At 51.0% G+C, this 16,351-nt stretch overlaps 1 protein-coding gene across 1 annotated transcript; it reads right to left on the reverse strand.

The window, feature by feature from the left end:
• Nucleotides 1-17: 17 nt before the first annotated feature.
• Nucleotides 18-11,418, reverse strand: LOC308175753 (hepatic sodium/bile acid cotransporter-like; the record flags this gene model as incomplete). Its single annotated transcript, XM_080550301.1, has 5 exons — nucleotides 11,123-11,418; nucleotides 10,480-10,684; nucleotides 1,453-1,631; nucleotides 982-1,181; nucleotides 18-88 (listed from the first exon to the last, which is right to left on the reverse strand). The coding sequence occupies exons 1-5, from the start codon at nucleotides 11,410-11,412 to the stop codon at nucleotides 18-20; spliced, it is 945 nt and encodes a 314-aa protein (XP_080406427.1). The 5' UTR covers nucleotides 11,413-11,418.
• Between the last annotated feature and the right edge of the window lie 4,933 nt (nucleotides 11,419-16,351).

Below are 16,351 nucleotides of genomic sequence, written 5' to 3' on the forward strand. Positions count from 1 at the left end.
GTCAGCTGTCCCGCTCATCACCCTACAGTCGCTACCTCCACTTTCTTGACCTCCGCTTTCTCGTTCACTGCCAGGTATCCAGGCTTTTCTACGGGAACAGAAAGAAGACAACAATGCGTATGAGTCTGGTGGTTCTGCGGTTCGATCCCCAGGCTGGCAACGTGTCGACGAGGTGTCCTTGGGCAAGACACTGAACCCCAAATTGCTCCCAATGAGCGGGTCGGCACTTTGCGTGGTAGCTTGCCACCATTGGTGTGTGAATGTGTAAGAACTGTAAGTGACTGGGTATTGTGTTCTCCTTCAATCGTACCCCGGTGTTACTCAGCCATTTGTTTAATTTTAACATTTTAACCATTTAGCTGAAGCTTTTATCCAAAGCGACTTACAACTAGAGATTACAGGAACAGTCTCCCTGGAGTAACTTAGGGCTAAGTGCCTTACTCAAGGCACCATACTAGTGGTGGTGTTCCCAGGTGGGATTTGTTGACTCATGACCTTCTGATCACCAGTTCAACTCACTATCCCCCACTACCCCTAATCAAATAAAATAAAATCAAGTTTTATTTGTAAAGCGCATTTCTCACAAGATGTGATTCAATGTGCTTCACATGATGACAGAACATGCAAGCAGGCAAAACCTGTAGACTGTGCGTCCAGAAAAATTCCCTTGTAGCCCTCTACTCATATAGCGACTACTACCAGTTTGCCTACCAGCGCACAGCAGCGGCCCCCAAACCCGACCCGCCCCACCACCAGCACACCCGGCCCAGCCAAGCAAGCACAGACCATAATAGCCCTGCACCAGGCTTGCCGAACCAGGTGCCCCAGCGGTGGAACAGACCAAGCACGCGAGGCGGCCGGGGGCCAGGGGCCCCCGAGGAGAGGCCCGAGGACCACCGGCGCATAGCAAGGGCGAAAAACCCTAGGGACACTATAATATCCATGTTAATGATCACAATTTACAAGAAAAAAAAAACACACCCTCAGCTCGTGGCTTGAACGTCCGGTAACATCTGAAGAGGAAGATGAAAATCAGCGCCTCTCCTCCCTGGAAGATGATGTAGATGAGGGGGAACAGGTACAGGGGTCCGATGACCTCGGGGAGGAAAGCCACCTTCAAGATGGTGGAGCACAGCTGGATGTTCTGACAGCCGGTCTCCACGGAGATAGTCCTCCTGCATCTGAGAGGGGAGTTTTTTTTGTTTTGTTTTTGTATTCAGGGTTTAGATGTCTACCGTCTATTGATAACGATGTGCTCTGCAGTAGATGTTCAACAACCGGGGAGGCTGGTGGAGGTAGAAATCGGAGGACGGGTTCATTGTAATACATGGAATGGAATGACATGTTTGATACCATTCCTCATTCCGTTCCATGCACGTTTTACAGTGAGCCATCCTCCTCCGATTCCTACCTCCACCAGCCTCCCCTGATGTCCAATGATGATTCACTTACTGGTGGTTGGCTTTGAAGACCGTGGACATGACGTATCCCAGCGCGAAGCCTGTCAGCGGCATCAGGGCGGCCGCAGCCATGAGTTGCGGTGAGAGAACCACCCACACGGATCCCCCGATAGTGATGCCCGCCATCACTCCAATCGCCACAGAGGCGATCACTAATATGCTTAGGCCAACCTAATATTGTGAAGATTTTTTTTCTCAGAATTTTCATTGAAAAAAACAAACAATAAATATTTCAGGCATGTCACATCACCGTTACACAGGCTGTCGATTTGTCTCTGATAGATATTTGAATATCGAACTGTCAGTTGTATGCTGTAAACGAACATAACAAAACAGAGTACAGACCAGAGGCGGATTTAGGATTGTAGGAGATCCGGGGCTTAGCCCAGAGGGAGAATATAATGTGCGCGCGGGGCGCGCCGGAAAAATTTGCCTTCAACCTTCAACTTACCACCACCTTAAAGCGGACAAAAGGCTGTATTACAAAATAGACAGTAAACACACACACACACGTCAGTCACCATCATTTATATTTGTATAGAATTACATAATTGATGGGCTGAGGCTAGTTATGTTACAGTATGTATATCAGGGCAGACTCTGTGCTCACCACTTATATTGTATTTAGAGTCTTGTCCTGTGTTATATGACGATATATTCCATGTATTGTTGGCCTGTGTATAGTACTGTGAAATCAAATTCCCCCTGGGACATTAAACAAACATAGTTAGTTAGCGTTACATCTTAGGATAGATTTGAGTCATGTTCTGTATACATACATACTACCATAAGGGCATACTTAATGTGGTTACTCCATGTTTACTATCATTCTTTTTCACTTGTTACTCAGTCAACCAGAGTGCAGATATCAAAGACTATCAGCCTGTTATTCACTTTATTTGTATAAGTATTATCCTGTAGTGACCGCTCCCTAGCGGAGCAAAGTATTCCTAATTCACGGCGTTCCAGCCTTGTAACAAAGCATTCTTATATGTTGGTGTTGACTCAATCACCCAGGCTGCTTAGCGGGTGATATGACGGGATATAAGTGGGACAGAGTTGAATGAATGGTTGTTGTTGTCAGTACGCATGCAGAGAGTGAGAATAAAGCACATGATTGTTTTTCTACCGGCAAACCGACTACATCGTCCTGTTATTGCCGTCACTCCTACATTGGTGACCCTGAATTTCTCTCGAACGTTTTCGGAGATCATTGAACATGACAACAAACGCAGTTTCACTCAAGCTGCCCGAGTTTTGGGAACAAAATGCCATAGCATGGTTTGCACAAGCTGAAGCTCAATTCGCCCTCAGAGATGTTACCGTGGATAATACCAAATACTACTACGTGGTAGCAGCTCTTACCTATTCAACGGCAGCGAGAGTGGTGAGTCTTATTGAAAACCCACCGGCACAGCACAAATATGTTACCTTGAAGGCACACCTCATCGATACTTTTTGTCTGTCTGAATCTGAACGTGCACGCCAGCTCCTCTCTCTCCCTGGGCTCGGTGACACAAAACCCTCTGAACTGATGGACCACATGCTAGCTCTGCTGGGCGACCATCAGCCGTGTTTTCTTTTTAAAGAGCTTTTTTTGCAACAGTTGCCAGACCAGGTTCGTTTTTCTATGGCTAATTCAATCAAAACAGACTTTCGTCAGCTAGCCAAGGAAGCGGATATATTTTTCTCAGCTGGGAAGAGGTGTTTTACAGCCACCATGGATGAGTATCATGGGTTCCAACCACTGTCCATCTCCGCTACTGCTGTGGCCCGCCGGGTGAGGCCGGCGGGGTTGTGCTTTTACCATGCAAAATTCGGGAACAAAGCTAAGAAGTGCCTACCACCATGCAACTTCAGTGTGTCGGGAAACGCACAGGCCGCCACTCATTAGCAGCTGTGGGTGCCGGCCATTCTGCAGGCTTGCTGTACGTCACTGACTCCCTCTCTGGCCGCCGGTTTCTATGTGACACGGGGGCCCAGGTGAGCGTGCTGCCTGTATCGGCAATAGACATTAAAACAGCGAAACGAGGGCCCTCCCTTGAGGCTGCCAATGGCAGTGCAATCGCTACCTTCGGCAGGCGCACTGTGGGTTTGTGTTTTGCTGACCAGCGTTTTACCTGGAGTTTTGTGTTGGCCAAAGTGTCTACTCCCCTCTTAGGCGCTGACTTTCTCTGCGCTAACAGCCTCCTGGTGGACGTGGGGAACCGCCGACTCGTCAATGCTGAGACGTTCGGCTCCTTGTCATGTGAGCGCAGTGACGCAGCCACAATGAAGCTCTCCAGTGCTGTCTCGCCGGCTGATGAGTTCTCCCCTCTTCTATTGGAGTTCTCAGACATCACAACACCTACCTTCTCGGCCGCTGCCACCAGTGCATGCCAGGGCCCGTCGCCTCGACCCACACAAGCTCACCATCGCGAAAGAGGAGTTTGCAGCCATGGAGACACTTGGCATCATTCGCCGTTCTGACAGTCCCTGGGCCTCGCCTCTCCATCTCGTTCCCAAATCCAACGGAGGCTGGCGTCCGTGCGGCGACTACCGGCGCCTAAATGATGTCACCACACCTGACCGTTACCCCGTTCCACACATTCAAGACTTTTCAGCCCATCTAGCGGGCGCGTCTATTTTTTCTAAAGTGGATTTGGTACGGGGATACCACCAGGTGCCAGTTAGCCCTTAGGACGTCCCTAAGACAGCGGTTATAACACCATTCGGACTGTTTGAGTTTTTGAGGATGCCGTTTGGCCTCAAGAATGCCGCCCAGACCTTTCAGAGATTGATGGACGCCATGCTGGGCAACCTGCCTTTTGTGTTTGTCTACCTAGACGATATCTTGATAGCCAGCACGTCCAAGGCAGAGCACCTATCCCACCTCCGTCTCCTCTTCAGTCGCCTCCGGGAACATGGATTAATCATCAACCCAGCAAAGTGCCAGTTTGGACTGCCTGCCATGGATTTCCTCGGCCACCACATCACTACTGCTGGGGCGGTCCCGCTGCCATCAAAGGTGGACGCTGTGCTGCAGCTCCCACGCCCTACCAGCATTAGAGCTTTACAGGAGTTCCTGGGAATGGTGAATTTCTACCATCGATTCATCCCTCAGGGTGCCCACCTAATGCGCCCCCTGCATGGGGCTCTCAAGGGCAAGACCCCTAAGCACATCATCGAATGGTCCGACGAAATGTCAAAGGCGTTCTCAGACACCAAGGAAGCCCTCGCGAGCGCGACCATGCTGACTCACCCCGTGCCTGAGGCTTCCGTGGCCTTGACAACTGATGCCTCAGATTATGCCGTCGGAGCCGTTTACGAACAGCTGGTCAAGGGGATTTGGCAACCCCTGGCATTTTTCAGCCGACAACTCCGCTCCAGTGAGCAAAAATACAGCACCTTTGACCGAGAGCTCCTCGCCCTGTACTTGGCAATCAGGCACTTCCGGTTCCTGCTGGAGGCTCGTCCATTCACGGTTTTTGTGGACCACAAACCGTTGATTTTTGCCATGGCTAAGGTGTCGGAGCCGTGGTCTGCCAGGCAGCAGCGTCATCTGGCTTATATCTCAGAGTTCACTACAGACATTCGGCATGTGGCGGGAAAGGACAACCCCGTAGCTGACTGCCTCTCTCGTGCCACTATCGGGGCTGTCCATCTCGGCATCGACTACGCCCGTATGGCTGCGGATCAGGCTTCGGACCCAGACATCCAGGAATACAGGACTAAAGTTTCTGGCCTCCAGTTGGCGGACATCCCCTTCAGCGACGACGGCACAACGCTGCTTTGTGACGTGTCCATGGAGCAGCCGCGCCCAGTAGTTCCACATGCTTGGAGACGGCAAGTTTTCGAGGCCATACATAGCCTCTCACACCCAGGCAGGAAACCTTCGCAGCGCCTGATTGCAGCGAAATTCGTCTGGCCCAGGATGAAGGTTGACATTGGTGGGTGGGTCAGGACCTGCGTGCCATGCCAACGGGCAAAGGTCCATTGTCATGTTAAGGCCCCGCTGGAGCGGTTCACGGTCCCTGAAAGACGCTTCGACCACGTCAACATTGATCTGGTGGGTCCCCTTCCCGCCTCCAGGGGGTACACTCACCTTCTGACGATGGTGGACAGAACCACCCGTTGGCCAGAGGCCGTCCCACTGACGGAGACTACCACAGTTGAGGTGGCCCGCGCATTCATCGGCACCTGGGTCGCCCGGTTTGGGGTCCCCTCAGACCTGTCCTCTGATCGGGGGGCCCAGTTCACTTCTGGCTTATGGACTTCCATTAGTCAGCAGCTGGGTGTCTCCCTCCACCGCACTACGGCTTATCACCCACAGGCTAATGGCCTGTGTGAACGTTTTCACCGGTCCATGAAGGCTGCTTTTAAAGCCGATCTCCGGGGCGGCGGCTGGGTCGACAGGCTTCCTTGGGTGATGCTGGGACTCCGTACTGCACCTAAAGAGGACCTTCTTTCATCCTCTGCTGAGCTGGTGTACGGCCAACCCCTCCGGGTTCCGGGGGATTTCCTCCCTTGTGCTACGGTCCCCTGGTCAGCACCAGAACAGCGAAGTGCTCTGCTGGACAAGGCCAAGTCGTTCCGGCCAATCCCTACCTCATGCCACGGCATTCCTAAAGTACGTGTCCCGCCTGATCTGAAGGCATCGGGGTATGTCTTCATCCGCCAAGACGCCCATCGAGCCCCCCTGCAACCGCCCTATGATGGTCCCTACCGGGTCGTGGAGACAGGCGACAAATTCTTTATTATCGACATGGGGGGTAGTAAGGAACGCATCTCGGTGGATCGCCTTAAGCCAGCTCATCTGGACTTGGACCGTCCCGTCGAGGTGGCCCTCCCGCCCCGCCGCGGTCGCCCCCCTGTTAAAACAGCCCCGACCCTAGCTCCTGCAGACCCCCTGCCCTGCCTTCTGAGGCCGGCCAAACGTTCGCCTGTGGTTTTTCCCCTGCCTCGGTCTCCTGTGCCTGCTCAAGGGCGCCAGAGTCGCTTTGGGCGAGTTATCAGAGTCCCTGACCGTTTTTTGGGGCCGGTTCTTGTGAATTCTGGGGGGACGTGTGTAGTGACCGCTCCCTAGCGGAGCAAAGTATTCCTAATTCACGGCGTTCCAGCCTTGTAACAAAGCATTCTTATATGTTGGTGTTGACTCAATCACCCAGGCTGCTTAGCGGGTGATATGACGGGATATAAGTGGGACAGAGTTGAATGAATGGTTGTTGTTGTCAGTACGCATGCAGAGAGTGAGAATAAAGCACATGATTGCATGTTTTGCATGATTTTTCTACCGGCAAACCGACTACATCGTCCTGTTATTGCCGTCACTCCTACAATCCTTTGTTTGATTTCTTACCATGTACCGTAACAGTACCTTACTTTCATTTTCATTATAACATAACGTTATGTTATGATAGCCAGCTAGCATTAGCAAACCGGAAAAGTAGTGTCAGTGAGTCAGTCACCTTTCTAATAAGATTCACAAACCTGAAACATCATCTATGTCATCACTGCTGGTGATGTCATTGTTGTCAGCTGCTGATACTGCTGCTGCAACAGTTCTTGGCGCTTGTTTTGTTGAAAAAAACTTTCGGATATCCATCCTTACAATTTTGCAAGTCAGGCACTGATTGAGATCACTTCTTCTTCAGGGCAGGGCAGGCTACGCAGTACGCAGGCTAATGTCGCGCAGCTGCTGCCTCTCTGTTGGACTCCGGTACTGCACGTTACTCACGAGTTTTTTTGTTGTTGTGAAAAGTAAAACATTCGGGGCTTTTCAGAAAACATCCGGGGCTTGAGCCCAAGTAGCCACCCCCTAGCCCCGCCCCTGGTACAGACTATGACCAGAGATACCTAATCCTATCCTCAGTAAGCCTACTGTACTGACTCGCTGACAGCCTATACGCCCTAAAAATAAAATGGTAAATGGACTGACTTTATGCGCTTTACAATGGCCTCTCATTCACCCATTCACACACACATTCACACACCAATAGCGGCAAGCTACCATGCAAGGCGCCGGCCGACTCTATGGGAGCAATTTGGGATTAAGTGTCTTGCCCAAGGACACTTCGACATGTGGCCAGCCGGGACTCGAACCACCGATCTGCCAACCTTGCGATCATTGTGTTTCACATGTTGTGGCTGTGACTACTTACATTCCACCAAGCGCGAACCCGGCGCGCGCAAATGACGTCATCCATTCCTGTATCGCGGGGATACAGACCGCTCACCCAAACGCATTTATCATTGTGAATGGGGACTTCAACCATGTAAATATGGAAAAGACATTGACGGATTTTACCCAGTATGTCACATGTAAAACAAGGGAGAACAAAATACTAGACAAACTATATGCCAATGTGAAGGGAGCCTACACATCCACTGCCCTCCCGCCACTAGGGGCATCCGATCACAATATGGTCTGGATGGAACCAACATACACCCCTATCATAAAAAGGCTGCCTATCACCACCAGGACTGTCCAGCAATGGTCAGAAGACGTGGAGGAGGAGCTGAGGGCGTGTTTTGAAACAACCGACTGGGGGATGTTCCAGAGAGTCCACGGGGAGGACATAGATGGTCTGCTAGACTGTGTCACAGACTATATCAAGTTCTGCGAGGAGAGCATCGTCCCCATTAAAAAGGTACGGTGCTTTCCTAACAACAAGCCGTGGATAAATGGGAACATCAAGAACCTTCTGAAAAGGAAGAGGAGGCTGTTTAAGGCAGGGGACACTGAGGGAGCCAGGGCCACTCAGAAGGAGGTGAAGAAGGAGCTGAGAGCAGCCAAAGAGGAATACAGGAGGAAATTGGAGGGCGGGCTAGAGGCCCACAGCTCCAAGGAGGTGTGGAAGGGCTTCAAGAAGATCACGGGCCACAAGCAGCCACATACTGTGGTGGAGGGGACCCGAGAGCAGGCAGATGACCTGAACTGCTTCTTTAACAGGTTTGACCAACCATCCCCCTGCCACCCCCCACAGCCCCCGACCCTGTCACAGCCCCCGACCCTGTCACAGCCCCCGACCCTGTCACAGCCCCCGACCCTGTCACCCCCCCCATCCCCCTGTCACCCCCCACAGCCCCCGACCCTCTCTTCCCCTCTCCAATGTACCGCACCCCTGGCAACAGTAGCCCCCACTCCCCCTGACACCCCAGCAGCACCCCAGCAGCAACTGCCTCCCCTTACCAACAACAGGAGCCAGGGAGCATGCTTCACACCTGGAGACACCGGTACTCACAGCTTTATAACATCTGAGCAGGTGAGAAGGCAGCTTTCCAGGGTGAATGTGAACAAGTCCAGAGGTCCAGACAACATCAACCCCAGGGTTCTGAAGGTGTGTGCTGGAGAGCTGGCGGACACATTCCAACATCTCTTCAGTCTATCTCTAAGACTGAGGAGGGTGCCACAGCTCTGGAAGACCTCTTGTATCGTCCCAGTGCCAAAGAAGGGACGGCCCAGCACCCCAAACGACTACAGACCTGTCGCCCTGACACCACAGGTCATGAAGATCCTGGAGAGGCTAGTGCTGCAACACCTTAAGCCCCAGGTGAAGGACTTCCTGGACCCCCGGCAGTTTGCATACCAGGAGAGCATGGGGGTGGAGGACGCCATCATTTACATGCTGCACAGGGCCTACACACACCTGGAGAGGCCACAGAGCATGGTGAGGACCATGTTCTTCGACTTCTCCAGTGCATTTAACACTATCAAGCCATCACTGCTGGCTGACAAACTAGCAGTGATGTGTGTGGAGGACTCCCTGACGGCTTGGATCCACAACTACCTCACAGACAGGCGTCAGTATGTGAGACTGCAGGGCTGTCAGTCTGAGGTGGTGGTGTGCAACACCGGTGCCCCCCAGGGAACTGTTCTGTCACCCTTTCTCTTCACCCTCTATACCTCCGACTTCCAGTTTAGCTCCGACCAGTGCCACCTGCAGAAGTTTTCGGATGACTCCTCTATCGTCGGTTACATCACAGACGACAGGGATGAGGAGTACAGGGCCCTGGTGGAGAGCTTCGTGCAGTGGTGCGACACCAACTACCTTTTGCTTAACACCAGCAAAACAAAGGAGTTGGTGGTGGATTTTAGGAGGAAGAGAAGGACCCCAGCCCCCATCATCATCAAGGGGGTGGAAGTCGAGAGGGTGGACTCCTACAGGTACCTGGGAGTACAAATTAATAACAAACTGGACTGGACTGACAACACCGAGGCTCTTCTCAGGAAAGGGCAGAGTAGACTGTTTTTCCTGAGAAGGCTGAGGTCTTTCGGTGTCTGCAACAAGCTGCTGCAAATGTTTTATCAGTCGGTGGTTGCCAGCGTTCTGTTCTTCGCCGTGGCCTGCTGGGGTGGAAACATCTGTGCCAGGGATGCTGCGAAGCTAAACAAACTGGTGAAGAAGGCCAGCTCTGTGGTGGGGACCGGGCTGGACAGCCTAGAGGTGGTGGCAGAACAGAGGATGGGGAAAAAACTGGCGGCCATGCTGGCCAATCCCTCCCACCCGATGTACTGCGAGCTGGCAGGGATGAGGAGCAAGTTCAGCCACAGATTTGTTCTCCCCCGTCAAAGTACAAAAAGATTTGGACAGTCCTTTATTCCAGCTGCACTCCGACTCTACAACCAGGCCCTGCAGGGTGGGGGAGACCTGGAGATGGAACTTTTGGAACTTTTTACTTATTGAGCCTGCACTGTTTTATGTATTTTATTGAATGTTTTTCTGTTTTCTGTACTGAATGTTTTCTGCCCTAACTGAGCTGTTTGACAACAAAATTTCCCCATTGGGGACAATAAAGGTTTTCAATCAATCAATTAGACGCCGGCTCTACCTCCTGCGCCACAGCTGCCCTACCTTTATGCCCTCAAGAGCACTCAGGTCCTCTGCTGCTGGCTTATTGTCCAGCACTGTGAGCTGCATTCATATGTATGAAATGTGCTATATAAATAAAATGTATGATGATGATTATTATTATTATGAAATATTGTAGCTACGACCAGTTGGTCAAAAAGAAAACAGGGTAATGGAGTGAAGCGCACCTTGATGATGACAGGAGAGTAGTTTGGTTTCCAGTGATTGATGCCAATGCCGATGGCGCAGGGCACCAGGGTCATGATCAGAGCAGTGGTGATACCAGCGTATGGCACGGCGTTCTCCAGATTATTGAAGCCTTGGCAGTATAGGTACAGCAGCAGAGGCATCATGCCCAGCGCCATGACAGTGGAACACGTGGTCATTACAATGCTGTAGGAAAGAGAGAGAGAGAGAAGGGGGGGAGAGAGGGAGAGATGAAGGGAGAGAGAGAGAGAGAGGGAGAGAAGAGAAAGACATCATCAAGACATCGGTGTGGTTATGTGTGGTTATGTGGTTATGTGTGTACACTGTCCATTGTGATAGTTATGTGTAATGTGTGTATGTTTGATGTATTTGACACTGCTGTATTGAGTTTTTCCATCTGTACCGACAATAAATTCCACCATTCATTCATTAAACGATTCATTCATTCATTCATTCATTCATTCATTCATTCATTCATTCATTCATTCATTCATCCATTCATTCATTCATTCATTTATTCATTCATTCATTCATCATGCAGACAAACTCCAGCAGCCAGTTGTAATCTATTCACAATCGGCGAAGATCAATATACAGTGTGAATGATGGGCTGTGGCTGGCTACCTTAGGTTCATGTCACCATCGAGGGCCAGGGCAAAGATGTTGGACAGGTTCCCCCCCGGACAGCAGCCACAGATCAGCACCGTCACAGCCTCCATGGGGCCCAGTCGCAAGATTTTGGCCAGGCTGAAGGCGGTGAGGGGCATGATGCCGAACTGGGACACCAGCGCGATGGCCACCCCTTTGGGCTTCAGGATGTGGGCCTTGATCTTGGAGATCTCCATGGTGCAGCCCAGGGACACCATGGTGATGAAGAGGATCATGATGGTGAGGACGTTGATGGCCATGTCCATGGCCGGGGAGAAAGCGATGGTGCCATTGAGGGGATTGACGAGTGTGACGTTGTGGTTCCAGACATCGATGTCGCCTCTGTACTGTCCCTCTGTCTGGTTCATCGTGGTGCCATTCATCCCGAAGCTGTTTGTTTATGATTCATTTACTCTGGTCCACCTGACCATAACAAAAAAAACAAAAAAAAAGGAAAGATGTACATATCAATGGAGAACAATGGGTTCCTAGTTATCTCATTGCCTTAACTGCAGAGGTTTAACTAACTCATCCGGTCTAGTTATAGTACACCTCAAAACATATGATCCATGGGCTTTGAATGTAGACTAGACACTCAGAAGCACATTTATATAAATCCCATTACTATCAACAGTGAGAAAGTTATCTACAAGCACATTTAGTTTTTTTTTTTGTCAACAAGCTTATTGTGAACAAGCTCCGGACCTGGGGTGATAGGGCATTTTCAGCCGCAGCCCCGTCCCTCTGGAACGCCCTCCCCAACCGGGAAGCGGGAAGTCAAGAGGAGGTGGGATCATAATATCGACGAAGGATAGCTGGTGCTTAAACACGAAAACTGTAAGTAGCCACTGCTCCCCAGACCTAGAATACTTGACTGTTAAATGCCGACCCACATACCTGCCTAGGGAGTTTAACGCGGTGCTAATTACATGTGTGTATATAGCACCTAGCTCAGACAGCAAAGTAGCATTGGCGCGACTATATGACGTCATTAGTAGCCAACAAAGTACTGATCCACAGGCTATTCACATCATAGCGGGGGACTTTAATCATGTCGACCTGAAGGCAGTACTACCCAAGTTCTACCAGCATGTAAAATGCGCAACGAGAGGAGAAAAAACACTGGATAAGGTATACACCAACATCAAACGTGCTTACAAGGCTAGTCCGCTAGCTCATCTAGGCATGTCTGACCATGTGTCAATCCTCCTGATTCCTGCATACACTACAATGGGGAAAAGTGCTCCCACCACCACTAAGACTGTCAGAACCTGGCCAGAAGGGTCCGCTCCACTGCAGATCTGCCTAAATGACACCCTATGGCAGGAATATGAGCATGAGGACCTGGAACAGTACACGTCGTCGGTTCTGAACCACATAGTGAACTGCACCAACTCAGTCACCGTGGACAAACGGGTCCGGGTCTACCCCAACACGAAGCCATGGATGACTGGGAAGGTCCAAAAACTGATAAATGAGAGGGACAACGCCTTCTTCGCAGGGAAGCGCACACCGCTGTACAGCTCCACCAGGGCCAACCTAAAGCGCGGCATCAAAGCGGCCAAGGCAGAGCACAGAGAGAAGATTGAGGAATGCCTCCTGAGCAACGACTCCAGGCGGATGTGGCAGGGGGTTCAGCAGATGACAAACTTCAGAGCCAACAGGCTCACAGCCGCAGAGGACGACCCCCTGCTGGCGGGAAAGCTGAACACCTTCTACGCCCGGTTCGACGAGGGGCGAACGGAGGTAACCACAACACAGACACCACTCTCTCCAGCTCTCAGCAGCCTCACCCTCACAGAGCACGAGGTGAGACGCGTACTGAAGGCGGTGGACCCCAGGAAAGCCTCGGGGCCGGATGGCGTCCTGGGACGGGTGCTGAGAGACTGCGCCGACCAGCTGGCCGGGGTTTTCACCAACATCTTTAACCAGTCCCTGTCCCAGGCCACCGTCCCACCCTGCCTGAAAACCTCAACTATCATCCCAGTCCCGAAGAAAAGCCCGGTGAGCTGCCTAAACGACTACCGCCCGGTGGCACTCACACCAATCATCATGAAGTGCTTCGAGAAACTAGTCCGGGCCCACATACTCACACGCCTCCCGCCCAACCTGGATCCATACCAGTTCGCCTACGGAGCCCACAGATCCACAGAGGACGCCATAGCGACGACTCTCCACGCCACTCTATCCCACCTGGAGAGGGGAAACAGCTACGCGAGACTGCTCTTCGTGGACTTCAGCTCCGCCTTTAACACCATCCTTCCAGACAGGCTAGTGACCAAACTACTAGACCTGGGTCTATCACACTCTATATGTGCGTGGATCAAGGACTTCCTGACCGACCGCCCCCAGAGGGTGCGGGTGGGCCCCCACACCTCCACAGCCCTCAGCCTCAGCACTGGGTCACCCCAGGGCTGCGTGCTAAGCCCCATCCTCTACAACCTCTACACCCACGACTTCACCCCCATCCACCCCAGCAACTACATCGTAAAGTTTGCAGACGACACCACCGTGGTGGGATGTATCTCGGGGGGGGGACGAGGCGGCGTACAGGGATGAGGTAGAGCAATTGAGCAAGCTGTGCAAGGTTAACAACCTGCTGCTAAACAAGTCAAAGACCCAGGAATTCATCGTAGACTTCAGGAGGAAAAAGTCCGAGATCCAGCCCCTGCTCATCGACGGAGAGAGCGTGGAGATAGTCTCAACCCTCCGATTCCTGGGACACAACATGCGGGATGACCTGGCCTGGAAGGACAACACTAAAGGCACCATCAAGAGGGCACAACAGCGGCTATACACCCTGAGATGCCTCAGGAAACAACACAACAAGCAGGAGATACTGGTGGCCTTCTACCACGGCGCAGTGGAGAGCATCCTCACCTTCGGCATCTCCAACTGGTTCCACAGCTGCACAACAGCGGAGAGAAACGAGCTACAGAGAGTCGTGAGAACAGCACAGAAGATCACCGGCGCCCCCCTCCCCTCTCTGGAGGAGCTGTACAAAACACGCTGTCTCAGGAGGGCCTCCAAGATCTCCAAGGACCCGACCCACCCTGGGCACGAACACTTTGTCAAGCTGCCTTCGAACAGGAGGTACAGGACCCCGGCCGCTAAGACAAACAGACTGAAGAACAGCTTCTACCACAGGGCCGTCAAGGCCCTGAACACAGAAAAGGCCTAAGTTCTGGGCCCAGGACAGTCCGGACGGATTGTATGGCAGCTAGTGCTGAGGCACAAACATGTACATTTTCAAGCCTGCAAACTGTGACACTTTAAAATAATGTGAAAAAATACTTTTTGTGCAATATGACAACCCTAGTTGACTATCTGTGCAGTATAGTACAGTGGATTGTGTACATAGCCTTTATTGATGTAAACCAGCTCCTTACCTTCTTGTGATTTTATGCATCTATGCTTTTTCTAAAATGTGTTTTCTTTTTCCTTTCCTAAACACCAGGGGAGCCTCCCCTCCTAAATTTCGTTGTTTGGTACCTGTACTGTAGCAATGACAAATAAAGTCCATTCCATTCCATTCCATTCATTCCATTCCAACCACATCAGACAGGCCAACACCCTCCCAACATTTAAACATGCCCTCAAAACCCACCTCTTCAAGCTTGCCTTCACCAGTTAACCCTCTCCCCCTCCCTCTTCCCATGTGTCCCCAGCACTACCTTAATTAGGCCCCTATACTTTCTTTTATTCTTTTTATTATTACTACTCAATCTTTTCAGTTTGTAAAGCGTCTTTGAGTGTTTAGAAAAGCGCTATATAAGTCTAATGTATTATTATTATTATTATTATTATTATTATTATTATAAACAGTGAGAAGGTTTTGTGAACAAGCTTATTGTCCCTGATGAGGAGGCTACTGTGGCAGTGGTAGAGGCAGCTCTGTGGTAACTAGGACATCTGTTGTCCTGGGCAGATACTGTGTAGACCACACTGCCACTGTATCTGTGTGGGGCGGGGCTGGTGTAAGTGGAAATCGGAGGAAGGGCTCATTGTAATGGATGAATGGTGGGGGGGTCACCAGCATCAGGTGAATTCCCTGCACCATGAACCAACATGGCAGTGTGTGTGTTTATTGCCATTTTAAAGTCTCAAATCAAACTGCCCAATCCAAAATGTTAATGACCAGACAGCGATTCACTTCAAAATCTATATAAAATATACTAAATATTGTTATAAATAGTGTTGAATGACTTGATGTTGAGGTCTGCGTGGATACAGATTACTAGTGCACTGTGTAAATGTGCTGTGGCTATACAATTGTAATCAGCCTGAGGTGATTTTTTTTTCAGGGAGAGAGAGGAGCCCTTCTGTACAGCAGTGAGTACCCTTGTGACATTCAGCTGCTACAAGAGATGAAAAAGATATGGGGCAAATGATTGTTCAAATACGAAAGGAAGGAGATGATCGTGGCCAACAGGAAGCAGTGGGCTAAACACACACACACACACACACACACCCATCCACATCAATGGGGCTGAAGTGGAGAGGGTCAGTAGCTTTAAGTCCCTCGGTGTCCACATTGACCACTGAGCACTTAGGAGAACCACATAGGCATATAGGAATCAAAATGGCAGCTGAACAAATTTGCCACGTCCCCTCAGATACTCACTAACTTCTATAGGTGCACTATCGAGGGCGTCCAGTCTGGCTGCATCACCACCTGGCGCGGCAGCTGCACCGCCCTCGACTGCAAGGCTCTATAGAGGGTGGTGCAGCATCACCATGACAACAGCACTGTACTGCCACGGGGAGTGAGCTGCCGGCCATACAGAACATCTACTCCAGGAGGTGTCTGAGAAAGGCCCGGAAGATCATCAAAGACCCCCCAGTCACGCCCTCTTCTCTCCACTACCGCCTGGCCCAAACGGCTCCTGAGCATCCGGTCTCAGACCACCAGGTTCCGACCTCCAATGACCTTCAGCGACCTTCGACGACCTTCGACCTCCAAGACAGCTTCTACCTCCAAGCCGTAAGACATTTGAACTGATTCTCCCAGCTCTACCTGTTGCTCACCTGCACTAGAGACAATTTGTACTCACCTCGGTATATCACAATCACACACACACACACACACACACACACACACACACACGCACACTCACACACATACTCACTCCCATCATTGCTGCTATATTTATAATATTTATCTGTATATATTCCATCATATTGATACACTTATATTGATTGATT

The sequence above is a fragment of the Nansenia antarctica genome, assembly GCF_963989245.1.
Source record: "Nansenia antarctica genome assembly, chromosome: 1".
NCBI lineage: Eukaryota > Metazoa > Chordata > Actinopteri > Argentiniformes > Microstomatidae > Nansenia > Nansenia antarctica.